General features: G+C 38.5%; 1 protein-coding gene across 5 annotated transcripts in view; it reads left to right on the forward strand.

The window, feature by feature from the left end:
- Window positions 1-20,060, forward strand: part of COL14A1 (collagen type XIV alpha 1 chain) — a 242,711-nt gene that overhangs the window by 180,283 nt on the left and 42,368 nt on the right. For all 5 annotated transcript variants that reach the window (XM_068525322.1, XM_068525320.1, XM_068525323.1 and 2 more), the window contains exons 37-41: window positions 3,766-3,819; window positions 5,438-5,533; window positions 6,711-6,764; window positions 7,137-7,190; window positions 19,513-19,566. In XM_068525322.1, the coding sequence (XP_068381423.1) occupies window positions 3,766-3,819; window positions 5,438-5,533; window positions 6,711-6,764; window positions 7,137-7,190; window positions 19,513-19,566 (312 nt within the window). The remainder of the gene's footprint in view (window positions 1-3,765; window positions 3,820-5,437; window positions 5,534-6,710; window positions 6,765-7,136; window positions 7,191-19,512; window positions 19,567-20,060) is intronic.

Raw genomic sequence — 20,060 nt, forward strand, 5'->3', positions numbered from 1 at the left:
AGACGCGCAGGCTCAGTAGTTGTGGCTCACAGGCCCAGTTGCTCCGCAGCATGTGGGATCTTCCCAGACCAGGGCTCGAACCCGTGTCCCCTGCATTGGCAGGCAGATTCTTAACCACTGTGCCAGCAGGGAAGCCCCTGCTTGTGCTATCTTGTTTCCACATATACCTTATGATTTTTTGGGGGTGTATATTTGTGTTTGCATTACTCAAAATTTTATCTCTGGGAACCGTTTGAGCCCGAGATTGATCTGTATTTTTCGAAAGAATGTATGTGTCTGCTTCTGCTGAGCTCCTAGGTGTCCGACCAGCTGAAAACCACCTTAAAAGTTTGACTTTGGGGCTTTATTTGACCCTCACAGGCAGTGTAAATTCTCGTCCCTAGATTGTGTGAGAATCCGTTTCTGGGTAGTGTTTCTCAGTGGAGACATTTACTGCCCCTCCCGCAGCTAAAGTGGAAACAACATATTGATCCTCCACGTGCTAGTGAGACTTTTTGTTGTTGTTGTTCCAGCTCATTCAGAGTGCAGCCTTTCAAGTTCCTCAGCTTTAAAGGATGTTTCATATTCTATGCTTCCTCCACTTCTCACAGGTCCCAGTTCACATTTCACTGCCTTGTGTGGGCTATACAATACACATTTTCCAGCAAACCTCAAGCATCTTCCCCTTCCTCCCTCAAGGCAGCCTCGGTGTACGTGCCTACTGCTCTAGTGTTTTGTTTCTTCTTCATTCCTGGTATTTAAGGATTCAGTTCTTAATTAGAATGATGTTTATTTTATTTTAAGTGGCATTAATAAGCTTTTTTAGCTGGAGGGTTATCAGGTTTTTTCATCTGCAATGTTGCTGGAACAAGTTATAAAATATTTACATATGACCTAAGAGTCAAACTTCGTAATGAGAAAAAAAAGCAGCAGAGAAGTGAAAGAGAAGGGTTGAGTTCTGACTTGGAGAGAAAGAGAGGTAAAATAGAAAAGCTATTGACATTTTCAAATATTTAAAGTATAATAAACCATTGAAGAAATAGTATCCCAAACAATATGCAATAAACCCCGTCTGATGATTTAACATAGTCGTGATTATTTTCTCACTCAAGAATTTAGTGGTATTATGTGCCAATAAAACTCTAGAAAAGCCATAGGAAGCCATGGGTGAAAGAACCATATTTCTTTTGCCTAGACTAACCCTTTCTTATTAAAAGGATAGAAGTTTATATCCACAAACATTTGTTGAATTCTTGTCATCTACTCCATGATAAGGGTTAGGGGTAAGGTGGAAAATAAGTTAGAAGTATAAAAAGGTTCCTGGATTTATAGACATGGTACATCGTGTATGAATATCTGTGAGCCAAATGGCCACATTTGGACAAAACCTTCAGTTAAAAACCAATCATTTAAGATGAGCAAACAAAATTAAAGAGATGTGCCAGAATGGGTATGTTAATTGGGATGCATTGGGCTTGTTGCAAGAAACAGAAAATTTGACTAACACAGTGGTGTAAATCATTGGAGCATTTGGACATTCCTTGTTTGCTCAACAAAAGACCTAAAGGTAGATGATCCCAAGCAAATATGGCTGCTCAACAACTTTATCAAGACCCAAGCTTGTTCCAGCTTCCAAATATGCTTTCCTTAGGCTTGTGGCTTCTTGATCAAATTGGCCCAGACCAGTTAACATGACCATTCCTGGTTTCAAAGGAGGCTGAGCAAGCAAATCTCTGTCTTTATAGCTGGAAAAATAAAATGGAGAAGGGAGTCAGAAAAGACTCTTTGATAGTCAACCAACAGTGTCTGCCACAGTTGGGGAAAACATTTGCGTCATCTATAACAGTTAAAGATGTAGCATCCAAATATATGAAGAATTTCTGTACATTAAAGAGAAAAAGACTTGTAACCCAATAGAAAACTGGGTGAAGTATATAAATTGTTAGTTGTATTGAAATAAAATGCAAATGGACAAATGTCATGAAAAGATGCTCAATCACAGTAGTTTTAAGGGAAATAAAACTCAAAATAGGAGTAAGGTATTGTTTTTACCAGTCAGGTTCATAAAAATGCAAAGTTTAACAATATCAAGTGCTAATAAGGTTTAGAGAAGCAGAGACCCTCAAACTCCTAGCAGATGAATAAATTGGCACAGTTTTTTTGGAACACAATTTGGCAATATATCTGCCTATCCATTAAATTTCATTTAAAATTCTACTTGATGATATGTTAAATATTAACATTTGTACTTAAATCTTAAAGTTTGTACTCAGGGCATGGTATAAGGATGTTAATCGTAGTATCGTTTAGACAGCAACAAATTGTGGGCAAAACTCCTCCATTTCCAATAACGAAAGAATGGTTAAACAAACTATCCATTGTACAGATAACTATGCAACTCATTTAGAATAAGTTAGTCATGTTATGGAAAAACATATTAAGTTAACTCAGAAATATATGAAAAGTGTTGTATCACATATGCAATCTATATATATCAAATAATACCACAAAAAACACTAATAATAGGTAATATTTTCTATAGATACATATACACATACATAAAACATAATTTTTTAATTGTATTTTAAAAGTCTGGAAGGTAAGCATCCAACTGATATTGATGGGGGGGAGTGAATTTAATTGCTAAACTGGAAGAAGCCTTAACTATCACCTGATCCAGTCTTTTCCCAAGTGAAGCAAGTGTTTTGCTGATGGTACACAAAATGATTTTCAGTAGTCATGGAGAGAGCAGGAAATCAACTGGACTCACATAGTGAGAAAGCTATTCCATTTTCAATGATCTTTTCATCATTCTGCTCAAGTGAAAACAATATTCTCAGACTGGTGCCCATACCCTTCTAATACTTATTCATGCCCCTTTTTAACAGAGAGCAAACCCATTGCTCACAGACTTCACTAGGAACAAAATCTAGCTAAATTTACTAACATTATTTATAGCATATTTTTAGGTTTATCTTATATTCTTAGTAAGTATATAAGAATACTTATATACTTACTAAGTATTATATAATACTTATATACTTACGTATATATATGTTTTTCCATCTACTATAGTACATAATATTTGCTTTTAAAATAGATTTAAGTGAAATATGAGTCAATTAAAAAATATTCAAAGTATATTTGCATATATGTATATACACATATACAAAGAATATGTTTACAAAGAATGTATATACACATATATACATATTTATTATGTATGTACATATGTATGTATGTATATAAAGAAAATGCTATTAAATAATAATACAGGCAGTGCATTAATATGACAAAAATTTTGAGGGGAAAATGCAAATACCTGAAGTTTCAGAAACACTAATCTAATTAGCTTTTTATGGTGTAAATAAAGAAAATTAAATTGTTACTATTTTATATGCTTTTTACAATTTAATTAAATAATTTAATCTCAAAGTCTTGGTATAGGACCTGCATAATTTTAGATTAACAGTATATTTTTATTATTTGCGTCATTAATAGCTGTACTCTTACACACTCAATTAAAAGATCCTGTAGCTTTTTTTTTTTTTTAATTTAAAGGGATTTTGCATAGAAAGTTTGCTCAAACTATGTAATCATCAGCAGGAGGAGGTGAATCTGGGGGGTAGATTTCCCGTTCAGGCTCGTGATGCACATATACCATTACACAATGTGTTGGCCTTTATACAAAATGAGAATTACATAATCCATATTATTAAGGAAAATGAATGAAATATATTGCTTTCAGATTTGTCTTTGTGCTAATACTTAACATCTGTTTGCCAGGGTGGTCCAGGACTCCGAGGACCAAAGGGTCAACACGGTGATCCAGGCCCAAAGGTAATGTTCTTTCTCCCTCTCTCATCACTAGCCATAATATAATTTTGGAGTTAAGTAATATTTACCCTTTGCAGTTTAAAGCTCCTTATGTTGTTATGAAAGTTGTGTTGAAGCCTTTTCCCTTATTCTTAAAAGCTTGTGTTTTTTCATCAAAAAAAAAATTTAGTAACTTAAGTGAAAAGAAAGGTTTCTGGGTCAGAAATAGAGTGTCAATGTTCCAAGTGGTTTAGTTGCTCAGGTAGTTCTTGCTCATATAGTCTTCTTTTCCTCTATCTGCAAAAAAGATGTATCAAGGAAGGACTGAATCACAACTAGGCAGCAGTCCTCCAAGTAATTTCTCAGGTTTTAGCCTCCTCCTTCTCCCCTCCCACCATGTACTGTATAATCAAACACACAGCTCTATTTTCCATTCTCACTGCCCAAGGCCACCAAGTGTGGTGGTTCAGGTTGTATACTGTACAAAGGCACCAACTAAGAGGACCAAGTTGGTGCCAATCCATGTCAAGGCACACATTTTTCTACTTTGCACGAAGGTGCCCTAAGGGATGGCAGAAGCCCAGCCACTAATTGAGTTCAGGCCCCATCATCTTGTACCTGGCTTTTGGCAAATCTTCTAATTGGTCTTCTGGCTCCAGTGGCTTGATTTTTTGATTGATTCTTCACATCTGCCCCCAGATTCATTTCTTTAAAGTTATACTGGATCATATCATACTCTTAAAACCTGCAGTCAAGTGTGATTGCCTTGAGAATACAATTCACCCTCCTTAGCATGACATTCAAGGCCCTTTATAATTTACTATCTCATTTTCACCATGTTGCTCCGAATCATCGCTCCAACCATCTTGCTTGACTTACTGCTTCAATATGGTGACTTATTAAATTTGCATAGTATTTATTCATGGAGAAGAGAACATTGCAATGTTGTTTTACTAGAAAATTGGAAACAAGTGGAGCAAGGTAAGAGTGAATGCGGAGGGTGGGGGCAGGCTTACAGGGGAGAAGTCAATGAAAGAAGGCTGAAGATAATTAATCAGGTACTACGCAGCTCAAAACTCAGACCATAAGATATCTTCTTTTTTTGTTTTGTTTTAGTTTTTGAGATTGTGACACATTTTCTCAGGCAGAGACCTGATGTCTTGGCTCCATCTCTTATACACTACAAGGGAGGCAATGTCTTCAGTAAACGCAGAGGAGTGCCCCAGAGATAGATAGTTCACCGTAGTGAAGGGGGAGAGACTATAGTTTGGCTGGATGGTGTGAACCTTCACAAACCAAGAGAGTGGTCTTGGATCACTTACATCTTTTGGATTTGTTGTGGAGTGTGGGCGTCTAGTTACTCACATAATTGGCACAATGTTCCTATTTATGTAAGCAAAAATAAATAAATGAAGTTGCAGCAACTACCGTGTGTTTACTCTTTTGGTTTACTGATGACACTTTGCCTGGGAGGTGGATCATCCGAGGCTTGGTGTCTTGTTATCCTATGAGTGATTTGTGTCTTAGGAAAAATTAGTTAATGAAATAAATTATAAAGCCGTAAGTAGAAATATCTGGGTAGCAGATATTTCTGGGTACCAGAGGGTTTAACTTACCTTTGGGATGACTTCTTGCCTTCCAGGGACCAGATGGCCCTCGGGGTGAAACAGGCCCTCCAGGACCTCAGGGTCCTCCTGGACCCCAAGGACCAAGTGGTCTATCCATTCAAGGAATGCCTGTGAGTTGTGTGTAAACATTCAGATAGGTTTTATTGTTATCACTTCTCCATGAGTTATATAGAAAGAACTTTTGTCTTCTGTGCCTTGATAATCATCCTCAGCCTCTTCCAACCCCTAAAAATAAGAACTGAGAAATGAAAGTAATGATTGAGACTTCATTCATTAGCCAATTTTTTGTTCAGTGAAGGGGGTCTTTTACAAACAGATATGTGCCTAGGGAATAGGTATATCCACAGATAATTCGTCTATAGAAAAGAAAGCAGGGCTTGACATGTATGGCCCTTTTTCTTGTTTGACTAAGTCCTTAGGGGGTGTGATAAAATCTAGAAAGTGACAAATGTTATACAAATTTAAGTTATTCATTTTGCATTTGTAGTAACTGTGGAAATAGCTTCATGAAAGCCATTTAATTATGATGTTTATCTCAACAGGCCTCAAAGTGTGGTGCTCTGAGTTTTAGATTATAAACAGAATACTCTCTACAGCCACATTTCTTTGTATAAGTTGTTTGTATCAATGAAAACAAATTCAATCCCACTCACTGATTTTCAGTGATCTTACTAGACGGATCTGGATTTAAGGAATAAAAACCAATCTCTGTCATTAGTATTTGAAGCATGATGCTTTTAAGCACATTTTTAGCAATCTTTCTGTGCATATGATTGTGTCTCCCTAGCTAAGAAGTCTTCTTTTCCAGAGTTATTTTCACATCTTAGAAAGCATTAACATGCCAGTTTGTATAATTACTACCACTATTACTACTACTAACTATTTGTTGAGGTCTTGCTACTTGTCAGGTACTGTGTTTGCTTTTCCATTCTTACAAATTTCTAGCCAAAACAAAACAAAAATATATAGAGATATAAGCTTTAAAACCTAAACTATAAATCATACTGAAATATTCGACTCCCCTCACATATTTACAGTATGAGCTTAGCCATATCAGACTGTATACACTGTGTTTAAACTATTCTGCTATATAAACGTTCTGGTCCATAGGCATGCTCACCTAGGTGGTGTAGCTTATGTGAAAAGTGAAATACGCTGTATTTGGATGTTAGTGTGAAAGCAATTTAATGTTGGAAATGTTAAAAGAGTCAGTGGAGAAAAAGAAAAGACTGAGAATTTACCTATTTACCTATGTGAACTTAACCCCATGTCCTTCTGGTTGTTCAGGGAATGCCAGGCGAAAAAGGAGAGAAAGGAGGGACTGGACTTCCTGGCCCACAGGTATTATTTTTATTTTTTTATTCCGTTGCTCTCAGCTCTAGAGCTTTGCCAAGAAGAAAGAAGACTGTAGCTTCTGAAGTCAGTTGTGATCTTGGCAATGAGTGGTTTCTACACTGAGGACCATTCGCGTGTATTCATTTACTTCAGCCCCCTCTTACGGTCCTACTGATACTCCCGAGCTGGGTGAGCCCTGGTGGGGGACATTTCTTTCCTTTCTGGTGAATAACATCTGGGTCCTGAATTCTCAGTCAGGAAGGCCTCACCTTTATGCTATCAGGTTTGTTTGGAGGCCTTGATTTATTTCGGGGAAGCTGGGTGAGAGGGTAATTGGTTTCGATAACTCTGCCATTTTCCTGTCCTTGCTCTATCTAGGGCATCCCAGGAGGTGTTGGTTCACCAGGACGTGATGGCTCACCAGGCCAAAGGGTAAGGACTTGCCCAAGATTGCTCGTTAGTACAGTAGATTTCTCACCAAGTCACTCTTGCTGTTGGCAAGTTCTATGCAAGGAAGGCAAACCAGGTGTTTTTTTTGGTCCTCCCATCTATCTGCATTCTACCGATCCTGCATCTGTTTCCCTTAACTGATATTCTTTCATGTCTATAACTTTCCTCAAAACCTAGAAACTTTCACCAAACCTTCCCAAATTAACCACACCTCTTTCTGAATGTTCCCATAACCTGAATATAGTTTGCACTGAATAGTGTGCATTGGTCTAACAGATTTTCCAGTTGTTTCAAATTCTCAAGGAGAAAACCTAAAGGAAATCAAGAATCATATGAATTGGAATTTAATTATTATGACTATCTGTATCATTCTCCATTTATTTAATATGCATCAATTATCAATTCCTGGAACCTGTTCAAGTGAACAGCAATAAAAGAAAGTATAAGGATGGTTGAGGGCTGAGTTAACAACTAGAGTTTGTTTAGTCAACATGTCTTCACTGAGCCAGGTTTGAGGTTCTTGTCCTCAAAGAGTTTATAGCTTTTGGGGGGAAATAGAACCAAATAAGAAACATATGCTATAATGGGAGTATTGACAGAGCCCTGTGGGAGCACAAAGAATAGATAACTAAGCCAGACTTGGAGGGTGAGGGAAAGCTTTCCAGAGGGGGCACAATACAGACTGGATTTCAACTGAGAGATAGAAATTAGCCAGATACATGAGGAAAGGAAAGCTATTGCAAGTAGAGAGAACAGCATATATGGCATATAAAGGAGTGGAGTTGAAGAGAAGGTGGGATATTTCCATTTCTGAACCTAGTTCCGTATGGCTGGAGATTAGACTGCAGTGTGTGTGTGTGTGTGTGTGTGTGTATACGTGCATCAGTGTACACATGTGTACACACAGGTGTGGAGAGATTGTCAAGAGATGAAACTGAAGTGGTAAAAACAAACTCACTTACACCATCTATTCTTTTTTTTTTTTTTAATTTTTATTTATTTATTTATTTATTATTTATGGCTGTGTTGGGTCTTCATTTCTGTGCGAGGGCTTTCTCTAGTTGCGGCAATTGGGGGCCACTCTTCATCGCGGTGCGCGGACCTCTCATTATCGCGGCCTCTCTTGTTGCGGAGCACAGGCTCCAGACGCGCATGCTCAGTAATTGTGGCTCACGGGCCTAGTTGCTCCGCGGCATGTGGGATCTTCCCAGACCAGGGCTCGAACCCGTGTCCTCTGCATTAGCAGGCAGATTCTCAACCACTGCGCCACCAGGGAAGCCCCACCATCTATTCTTTTTTCAGACCAAGGATTTTGAGCTTTAACAGGAAGGCAATAGGAAGTCATTACATGTTCAGCAAGGGAGAGAGGCTGGTCTTCCTTAAAAGGACACCGATGTAGACATGTGGACAGCGGCACAGTTTCTCTCAAGACTGAATTATATATAGTGGCCACCACTTAGATCCAGTCCAGTAAAGGACACACATTTGGTGACATTCCCTGGTATTTCCGGGGACAACTAACCCACTAGGTTAGCAAACGATTGGCTGGAAGACACACTTCTCTACTCAAACAAGGCTGCCTTTAGCTATACTGCTCAAGAATAAGGAAATCATTTTTTCTATAGGAGTGTAGGTGTGTGAATTTAAATTCCTTCCATGTTGGGTTTTTTTTTTTTTGGTTTCACATCAAACTTTCGTTTGCTTAAAATCTCAGTTTAGTCTCTATCTATCAAATGGAATTAGTCTGTAAAGCATGTCCAGGTGAAGGTATGTAAAAGAGGCATTCTCTAAAAGTTAGATTTATGTAGGTTTCTTGTACATGTGGAAGGAGTGTCTAAAAGTATTTATGTGTTTTGGCAAAGGGCTTAGGCTAAAATCCTGTGTGGTTACACACCTAGATTCCTTCATGATTCCTGAAGCTCTGAAAACAGCAATTCTAAAGATTTGGTTCAGTGAATTTACTTGATTTATCCATGTGTAGAGGCTAGTCTTGGCAAAGAACTCCCAAATCAAACATATTGGATTAGTGTCTAGATCATTTGGGTTTGGAATTCTTTTAAAACCAATATACCAACACAGACTTTTTATAAATATTTTGCCATTCTTCCAAACATGTTTTATTCTATAGGATAAAAAGTCTTAGAGTGTAATAAAGCGTTAATATATCTGTACATGGATTTTATTTCCCTCTCTCGCTCAATCTGGAGGTAAAACTTTCAAGTGTCTCTAATTCCTATTTTGAAAAATTCTTGGATGGGAATGGAATTGCTTTTTAAAACTGGTTTCCAGAGAGTACTTTTTCTTTATAGGGCCATGTTAAAAAAAGATTGTGCAAATCCTGTGACAATTGCTTTAGAAAAGATATTTGAGGGCAATACTATTCCAGAGTACAACTTGAGGGAGTGCCATTAACACAGAATAAAATATAGTGGTTCCTCCTAGAATTGTGTAGCGTGAGGAAGGGACTGCCCTGCTTGAGGAAGGGACCACTTATATATTGGGTTGGCCAAAATTTTGTTCGGGAACGAACTTTTTGGCCAACCCAATATTTTTTCAATATCTTAACGTCTTACTTAATAAGATATTAGTTGAGCACATATCTTAATTGAGTACATACTATGTGCCATGTTCTATGCTCAGCCTAGAGAGAGTTGTTCATTACTACCTCCAGAAGGAAAAGATCCAGAACAGGAGAGACTTTCAATAACTAAAGGAGGCAATTTGTACATCATCTACTGGGAAGAAATAGAAGGAGGAAGTGGAATCAAGACCATGACTCTTCCCTGGGGCCAGGAAAACCAATGGGTCTTCATCGGAGACAGTCAAGCTGGGAGGAAAGATGGGTGAAAACAGAGTTATTTAGGAGGCTCTGATCTGTTTAGTCAAGTATCTGGGGTCTTAATGAAAGTAAAGGGTCTAAAACAATTAGATAGTTACTTAGCAGGATTGTACAGTTGGAGGTCCAGGACCAACTTTCATAGTGGTAGGAACAGATCTCAGACATGGAGCTCCTTCTTTCTGGTTAGGCTGTGGGAGAGGGGTGTTGCTGAAAGAGAGCTAAGGACAAACACTTAAGATTATTCCTGCTCTGCCTTAGGCTATCCTAAAAGGCAAAGTTGCATTCAGAAAGGAAATAATGATAGTAGTAGTAATAATCATAATAAATAATAAGTAATAATAATGACAGTAACAACCATGGCATAGAACAGACTGAGAGCAAACACACTGGATGATGAAACTTACTGCTGAAATGCCTGAGAAACTAATTCCAGAAAACCGTCTGGGGAATCAGGAAGACTAGGTTATTTTGTCTTTTCTTTACTCCAAGCCCTGAAATCACTTCCCATTACTGTGCCTCATTTCCTCTGATCTTGAGTGAGTAAAGACCACTCAAGGCAAAGAAGGAGGAAGCTGGGATAAATATGCATGGTGGTGTCCAATCAGTGCTTCTAGCTCCTTGGAGAGTTGCAGAGAGTAGGTGAGTGAGGTGTGCTGTAGGCGTGAGGGGCTATTTCTTACTGGTCATTCTTTCTTTTTAATCTTTGTCTTTTCTTATAGACTGTTTAGAATTCATAGCCCAAAGCTAGAACCATCACCTTGACTATTAGCTTAGGGAAAGGTTAGCATCCCTTACCCAGAGCCAGTGCCAATGTCACTTATTCATTTAGTCTACAAGGAAGGAGAGTTTAGCAGAGACTAAAAGAAAGATTAAGCATCTCCTCTTTAAACAGGAAACATGTTTTCTAATGTTTCTAGCTTCTTCTGGCTTTTCCCAAGGGGAATCTTTGACTTGTAGAGGCAATCCTGGGCCTCAGGCCATAAGCAAGTCCAGCAAAAGTTGGACTTCTTCACTGAACCAGTCTCAGCCTCTTGCTGGGAAGCCAGTAGAGCACAATGCAGGACCACACCATATAAAGCAACAGGGCAAGTGCAGATTTAACAGCTGAATGTATTCAGGCATCAGTTTTCATTCTGAGTCATTCCAGCCAACAACATCTTTGTCTTATCTTTCTTTTCCACTGTCAGTCTTGCCATCTCCCTTTTTGCCTCCTTCCTCTTCTTTTCTTGGTGTCTCTGACCCCAGGGTCCACCCTGTGATCTTTGGGTTCCTCTGAGGTAGGGTGGATCTCTCATCCCCCACCCTAGACACCCAGGTGGTCCTTAGAGAAACCAGGAAAAACAGGCAAGACATGGGTGATAAGTATAAGCAGTGAAATAAAGAACTGAAAAAGAAAGGAAAAACTACCTCTTTTCTAGTTCTGAGGCTCACTCATATCCAAGACCACCAGCTTTCTGTCAAGCATTCCAAATAGAAACTTTTAAAATTATTTTTATTTTCCAATTCTTACTATCATTTTATAAAAAGTCAGAGCGACAAGAAATAAAAATGACCAGGAGATATATATGTTATGGCACCTGGAAGGTAGTAATTCCTCCTTTGTACCAAGGGTGTTAGTTTTAAAATTCCAAGTAAACTGAAATTGGAATGCTTCCTTCCCTCCAAGTTACTGCTCCCTGCCTCTCCTGTCTTCATGCCATAACCACAGCCTTCCTTTTTCATCTATAAAAGGTGAAATACTGTTAAAAAAGTTCTACATATGAATTCTGCTGAACTTGTGTGGTTACGAGAAGCAGGATGGTCCAGTGGTAAATATCAGAGACTTGGACAGTTAGCCAGACCTCAGTTTGAACGCTAGCCATATGACACTGAGCCAGTTACTTAAAAAGTCCAAGCCTCACTTTCCTCATCTGTGAAGTGGAAAAAATAATATTCGACTCCATAGAGCTATTGTGGGAATTAATTCATATAAAGTATTTCTATATAAAATTTCAACTTTAGCTGATACAAGTATTCACTATTTTCAATGTAGACCTAATGAGTCAGGACAGTGCAGTATTTTATAATGCCTGTCCTTAACATTATTAAGGGACCTTAGAAGATTTTAATGAACTATGAAAAAAGTCTAAAGAAAAAGCAAGTGGCTTGTTGTTTAATCTTCTTGGAGTCCACATTGAAAGGACGCTTGGAACGTGCTTCCTTTTTATGTGGGTTTGATGTAAACAAAGGCCATACTTGTGATGAATGTCCCACTTCATCAAAGCAAGTTGGACTTAAAATATACTTGAAAAATTGAACTTGAGTCAACGATCTGGATTTAATTCCTATCATAAATGTCAAGCTGTGATGAGAGATTCATCTAAGGACTGTTTTCTTAAATACTAATATTCATGATAATTATCCCCTTGAATATCTTCCTTCCTCCAGAAGAAGAAATGTAAAAATCATCACAAAGCTAGTGGAGAGAATGATACGCTTTTCCTTTTCATGGATCTAAACGGGTTTTTATAAAATCCCAGGAAAACATTCTCCCAATCAACCACAGTGATGGCAGTATATGCAATAGGGACTTGGCAGATTATTTTAATAAAAAGAGCAGCGGCCACTGTCATTGATTCTTGACTAAGTGCAGTGCTTTACAAATGTTATGTTCTCCAATCCTCAGAATAATCACGAATGCTAGGCACTGCTACCCCATTATATAGACAAAGAATCTGAAGCTCAGAAAGTTGAAGTAACTCAAACAATGCCACACAGCAAGCAAGCATTGCAGCCAGAATTATAATCCACTCTCAGCCTCCAACACTGCACTCTTTCCTTCCACAAAATTATGTTAAAGGGTAAAGTGGGATTTTGTTAATATGGGCAACTCTTCCAGTAAAAATATGAATAAGAAGGACTCCGTCACTGAAGATATCTCACCCAGCATTTTTTTGGGCAGAAGGAACCCAGTTTGGGTTACTTTCTTGATGTAGTAATTGATTGTTCACACATAAGAATATTTTTCTGTGATTACTTTTCACTTTTACTTGGATAGTGGCCCATCCGAGGAGAGAACTGTTACTTAGAGAATTAGTATCATGTTATTACTGGCTTTAAAGATGCTTCTGTTGGGGCGTAGGGTACAAATGCTATCTGTCTTGCGCTCTGGTTCTAACGCTGTCCCTTGGGGTCAGGCGAGGCATTTTTATATTTGTAAACCAGCAGTTCCACAACTTAAACGACCAAATTGTTGTTTTGTGTTTTGTTTTGTTTTTTAAATATGCAGATTCCTGAGCTTCGGCCTCAGAGATTCAGATACAAAAGGTCTTGGGTATGACTTAGGCATGTATAGTTTTAAAAAAGCTTAATGATTCTAATAATCAGCTAGGTTTTAGAATCACTGAATAGTATATTATGTTAAGCCCTTTGTATGTCAAAGTAGTTTCTTGGGTAGAATATTGCTGTCGTTGTAATTCACTGAGGTCACCATTGCAGGTTACTAAAACTATACACATGTTTATATTTCTATATATACATTTAACTTATGTATGTAATATATATATTTGTACATTTAAAAAATAGTGTATTGTGTACATATATAAAATATATGTATATGTTTATATAAACATATATATACACACATACATGCTGTGTGTGTGTGTGTGTGTGAGAAACTGAAAATTCCCCAGTGTGACTCAACATAGTATCACACTCAGGATTGATCTTGGATCTCTAACCTGGGCCAGTGTTTACAGAGTCTGTGGCTTTTTACCCCTTGGCCTCTTAATCTGGTGGTTGGTCTTAATCCTTAGTTGCAAGTAAAGCCTTATTTCCTATGGCTGACTGCCACGCTGGTCTCTTGCCGTTGCTCTCAGGGTTGAAATTGTGCAGATGGAGTTTCTTCAAGTGTGTCTTTAGTCCTCATTGCTTGAATTTGTTCCGTTTCAACAAACTCATCAGATGCCAGCTGCTTACAGACCCCACTCTACCTGAGAGTGTGGTGTCCGTCAAAGGACCTTAACAATTGGCTGTGTTACTGCCAATTATGGTTCGTGTCCGTGGTCCACCCTTGCAGGCTTCAAAGAAGGCGTGGATGGTGAATATCATAACTGAGTCACTGGCTCTGAGTGCTGTTTCTGTTAGCTACATAAGCATAAATATTCTAGCTTCTGACTTTAGTTACAACACACTTTGTGGGCACATCTGTTTCATCCTTTAGATGCCATAGACACAGTACCTTGAAACTACAAACTTTTTAAGAGCCTACAAAAAGTGCTTGCCACCTGAAAAAAGCATATGTGTTTGCTCTAGTATATGGAAAAGAAAACTGAAAAAATGAAAATTAATAAATTAGTTAAATGTCTGTAAAACATTACACTTTGCTAACTTCAACCATGGTTAAATTTAGTATTTATTCAAACATCAGTGATTTTTGAAAACACATTTTGGATAGATTTCCTTTTGCTGATAAATCATAGCCAACCATAACTTAATAAGTTGCTCAGAGCCAAATGTTTTCAAAAAAAATTATAAAAAGCCTTTCAAGTTTTTATAGCAAAAATTATTTTTAATGTGGGTTGTTGGTGCATATTAATATTTTGAGGTGGGAATCTCAAAAAGGAAAAATGATTGGAGCTACTCGTGTTATAAAACACCCCTGTTTGTAAGTGGCTGATTTTATGCGCTTTAAAAAATAAACGTGTCGGTTTAAGTGAATTCTCACATTATGCTTATTGTTTAATATTCTATCCCCTAATATTCATTCTTCATTGCTTAATTAAAGTTTTCTGTTTTTTTATGAGGGCGCTTAATCCGCAAACACACATGTACTGAGATTGGCTTCCTGATATGAAATGGATAATTTATAGATCTAGAAATGTCTGGGGAAGTGCAAACCCATTTCTAGCTGTTAAGGGCTGAAAACCATTCAGCGGGCTTTGATTAAAGTGAAGCTGAATCACAAAGCTAGAATTTGCCGATTATTTTGCCATGTACAATGCAGACATTTTACACGGTTTTTCTTTTCACCAAGTTGATTGCTTTGATATAAAAAGCTGCTGCCTTTGCTCCTCACCCTGAGAGAAGAGGTGAGGAAAGGGACCAGAACCCTGCCTAAAGAGCTGACTGGCATGTGAGGATGGGCTGTACTGTGGATGCTGCAGTGGTCCCTGAGCAGGGAGAGTGATGCAGTGTCCCAACCATCCCGGATCCCTTGACTTAAAATCCACTTCTCCTGTGAAACCCCACGCCTGGATTAGGTGCCCTTCCTGCACGTTCCCATGGAATCTCCTAGTCCGTGTCGTAGCTCATTGTCATTTACTTTCAATTGTTGACTTTTCTCAAAACCGTCACCTCCTTGAAAAGAAACTGTCTTGTTCATCATTGTCTACCCAAAACCTAGCAAAATGCCCAGCACATACTAGTTCTGCAAATATGTTTCAGTAATGTGACAGATGTGAGGCTTACGAGTAAAAAAAAATCTTTCAAAGATAAATTTCAAGCGTGATTCAAAAGTTATAAGATAAAACTATGTGATGAAATTGTGAACTTTTTTAGGGTTAGGAAGAGATTTGGGGGAAAAAGGGGCTTTGATTATGTTTCTAAAATAATATTGAGCCTAACATCCTTTTAATTATAAGCAGGTATAGCAAGTAAATTTTTTTTTTAAACATCTTTATTGAAGTATAATTGCTTTACGATGGTGTGTTAGTTTCTGCTTTATAACAAAGTGAATCAGTTATACATATACATATGTTCCCATATCTCTTCCCTCTTGCATCTCCCTCCCTCCCACCCTCCCCATCCCACCCCTCTAGGTGGTCACAAAGCACCAAGCTGATCTCCCTATGCTATGCGACTTGCAAGTAAATTTTAACTTGGAATGAGGGAAACAGGAAACTCACAGTACCCTTAAGAACGCCTTTATTCTTGAACTATTATATGTAAAAATGTGCAGTCGTTCCTGACATTCCATGAACGAAAGAGCTAGAGTAAAATGCACTGGAATGGATGTTACTGGTGCCCCGGTCAGAGCCCCTTTACCTGGCAGGTGTACTCCATCCCCCGGCTGCTGTGGGTTTGACTGCTAGCAACTCACAGTTACCTCTTCTACAGAGAACTACCCTTGGAACTGCCACCTTGGCTCCAGTCAATGACTAACTGATGTGGGTATATAAAACCTTGCGGTAGGTCAACTCTGAGGTGTAACTCACACTCCAGAGCTCCCCATGGGGTCAGACTGAAGCCAGTCTTAGCTAAATCCAATTCTAACCTAACCTCTTTGCCTGCCCTCTCCTGCCTCCTTCATACCTAAAAGCTTTCTCGCAAAAACACTCCCTCTATAAATCAGAGGCACAACAACCCAGTCTGCTTCTAGGAAACCACCCCTCAGATAGTCACTGAAATGAAATTTCAGCTTCTGAGCTAGATAACTCCCGATCCCTTTCCTCCAGGCTTGTGGAGGGTTCAAGAGCAAAGACGGATAAGATTGGCATCCCCCTACCCCCTCAGCCCACACTATGCTTTTCCGGACTAATTATACTTGCAATTCATATTTATTCAACATGATAACCAGAGCACTTCTTCCAGGTGCCTCAATTTTATTCAAATTTAACTTTTTATTAGTACCTATTTTGTGCCAACCATGTGCTAGGGAGGTATTAGGAATGGAACGGTGAATAAGACATGATTTCTGCCCTCAAAAAAAAAGAAATCTCAGCTTCTGAGGATGTGCTTTTGGTAGAAGAACACAGAGTGAACAAACATGTAGTCTCTTCTTTTGATTTGAACACACAGAAGCAATAGCCTCTTGGCCAAATTTAGCTCCTATATAAGAACGACATTTCATCCTCTTCCCTTCCAGATGATACGCATGTGGTGTCTGTAAATCAAGTGAATTCAAAACTGTTCTCAAGAGCATCCTTCCAGAGCCACGATGAAGGAGAGCACTGACAGATCATTGCTTTGTAAACTCCTTCAGATCATTGCTTTGTAAACATGATTGGGAGAGGGGGGTCAATGTATTATTTCCTGCAGGTCTTCCTTGGAATAATGCAGTTTTCTTTTCAGAAAATATGACATGGCTTGCCTCCCTCTATGAATAAAATTGCCCTTGCTTGTTTTTGAGATTTTTTTTTCTCTCTGGACACAGCCTGGAAAAGAGTCAGGGAGGGCTTCCTGCAGCAATGCTACACTTTTGACTGCTGGGCCATGGTGTTGGCTGTGTGTCATGTGTGGCCTTACACACGAGTGTGTGTTTGCTTCCCCTCCAGTGCTGGAAGTTTTAAGGCAGGAAGCAAATGATGTCCTTTGAAAAATGTCTTCTTAAATTATTGACTATGTGCTCAGAGGCCCTTTTTTTCTTATGTGAACTTCATCTAGAAAATAATAGTAGATTTAAAAAAAATTTTTTTAATGGTAAGGTCTCCTAAGTTTTCTCACTGATCATATGAGGGAGTTGGGCTGGAGGAGTTCTAAGGTTCTGTTTTTCTTTTACATATTCTGATTTTTTTACACCCTCTTCCTGGATATGCTATATTTAAACTCCATGTAAAATAATTTCTTTCAACCTATGTCAGTATTAATTTTTGTTGTTTAGCTAGCAGATCCAAAGAAGGATGTGTGTGTGTATGTATGTGTGTGTGTGTGTGTGTGTGTGTGTGTGTGTGTGTGTGTGTAATTTAATCTGTATCAGGGCCTATCACTGAAGCTTTCTGACTTAATAATATTTTTGAATGAATAACTAAAGTGAATGAATAGAAATAGTAGAGAAAAAAAACCACTAGCTTTTATATTAGTATAGGATAACTGTTATAACAAAGACCCTAAAATCTCAGTGGTTTCAAGCAATTAAAAAAAATAAATTAAATGAAATAAAATAAAGTCTATTGTTTGGTCACAGCCAGTGCTGTCGACAGAATAGGTAGAGGAGTGGGGCCGTGGGGTGGAGATAGTCTCTGATCCATGCAGTCACTTAGGGACTCAAGGTCCTTCCGTCTTGGGACACTTTGATCTTCAACATGTGGGCCCTAAAGTTGTTAAAGAAGGGGAAAAGAAAGTGGAGGATTACCCATAGGAAATTTTTATGAACCAGAACTGGAATTGGCCCCTTTCCACGGTCCAGAACTCAGCCCCATGGCTCTAACAGAATTGCTGGAACAGTAATGTTCCAGCATTATGTTCCTCATAATGTGCCCAGGCAGAAAAGGAAAGCCATCAAGATTGGTGGGTTGTAGAATCCTCTGCCTTAGCTGGTTTTAAGACCTGCTAGTATTCGAGCTTGAGAGCATGATGAAAGGGGCTTGCTGACCACTGCTTTTCCTACACACCTATCCTACCCCCTCTTCATGCCACCTTTCATTTCGTACCTTTTCTCCCAACTCACACCATTTCCTTTCATCCAGCCTCATCCTGACTCTCTTTTATTTGATACCTTGACATAAGGAGACATAATGTGAATGTGGATGGGGACCCCTAAGGAGAAGGATTTTCATGAGCCAGATAAATGGAAAAGACAGTTCACTGGAAAAGTGGCACACATTTCAGAAAAGGAATTGGGAGAGGCAGCAAGGAAGCCAGGAGATGTTGGTTTGAGTTGACTTGAGATGAGAATGTGTTATTCTAGTAGGGGACAAATCCCAAGATGAAAAGTCCATTTCTCCATGTAGTAGAAAGTAATGTCTGAACAAAATTTTATAAACTTATTATAAAATTCAGATTGAATATCCTCTCTCATGTTTTTAATTGCATTGGAAAGACCAGCACCCACAATTAAGAACTACAACCTTTTGAGAGTAAGTCACTCCAGCTGTTCTATTTTTTTTTTAACATTCACATAAAAATAACATGCACATACACACATTCAATAATTGAGGAAGATATTTTTACAAAGAACATCGTTTGCTTTCTGCCTTAAAACTCTTCCATCATGGAATGGGAAGCAAACATGTACACACATTCAGTAAACCTGCTCAGCAGTCAGAACTGTATTATTACAGCAGGAAATCCCCCCAGATTTGCTCCCAGGCAGCTCCTGAAGAGCTGCAGAGTTGCAGATATTGTAATACTCCTAATTTGTAATATAGATTCCTGTGATAGGGATTCCCTGCCCCAAACTCTCTTAGGTCCTGAAAGACACTAATTCGTCTTTTTGGCTGGTCATTAATGACCAGAATTGATCTCCCTTCTCACTTGTTATGCTTAGTTTAATAAAAAACACTTTCTGGAAACAAGTTCCTGTTTATGTTTGTAAGTGGTATCTCTTACACCTAAAATTCTTACATCGGACAATTTCATAGAGCCAACAGACACAAAAGTCTTTGCCAAGAACAATTCCCATGAAGGGTATAAAAGCAGTGAATCCTTGGAAGTCCAGAGTAAATGACAGGACTTGCCCCCCAGATATTAAATGGGATTAAGTGTACCTTTTCTGAAAGCCATGTAAGGCAACTGCATAGTTGACACACCATGTTTTTCTTCCCCCAGGGCTTTCCTGGAAAGGATGGATCCTCTGGCCCTCCGGGACCACCAGGGCCAATTGTAAGTATTTCCAGGAACTACTGGGATGTATTACTGCTTTAAAGCAATTCATCTCTTTTGAGAGATTTTCTTCTGCCAAACCTTTCACCTTGGCGGCCATCTTTACTATAGTGTAACAACTCGTCCCTTGGTACAGAGCTCTTCCTAACACATTCTTAAAAAATAATGTATCCATGTGGCTTGATTATTCTACCTCTGAGCCACTTTGCCATAAGATCACCTGCATTGATTTAGTTTTTATTAGACACAGATAAGACTTGAATTTTTTTTTCTTTTTAAATTTTTATTGGAGTATCGTTGATTTACAATACTGTGTTAGTTTCAGGTGTACAGCAAAGTGAATCAGTTATACATATAGATATATCCCCTCTTCTTTAGATTATTTTCCCATATAGGCCATTACAGAGTATTGAGTAGCATTCCCTGTGCTCTACAGTAGGTCCTTGTTGATTATCTATTTTCTATATAGTAGTGTGTATATGTCACTACTATAT

This window comes from Eschrichtius robustus, chromosome 17, assembly GCF_028021215.1.
Source record: "Eschrichtius robustus isolate mEscRob2 chromosome 17, mEscRob2.pri, whole genome shotgun sequence".
Lineage (NCBI taxonomy): Eukaryota > Metazoa > Chordata > Mammalia > Artiodactyla > Eschrichtiidae > Eschrichtius > Eschrichtius robustus.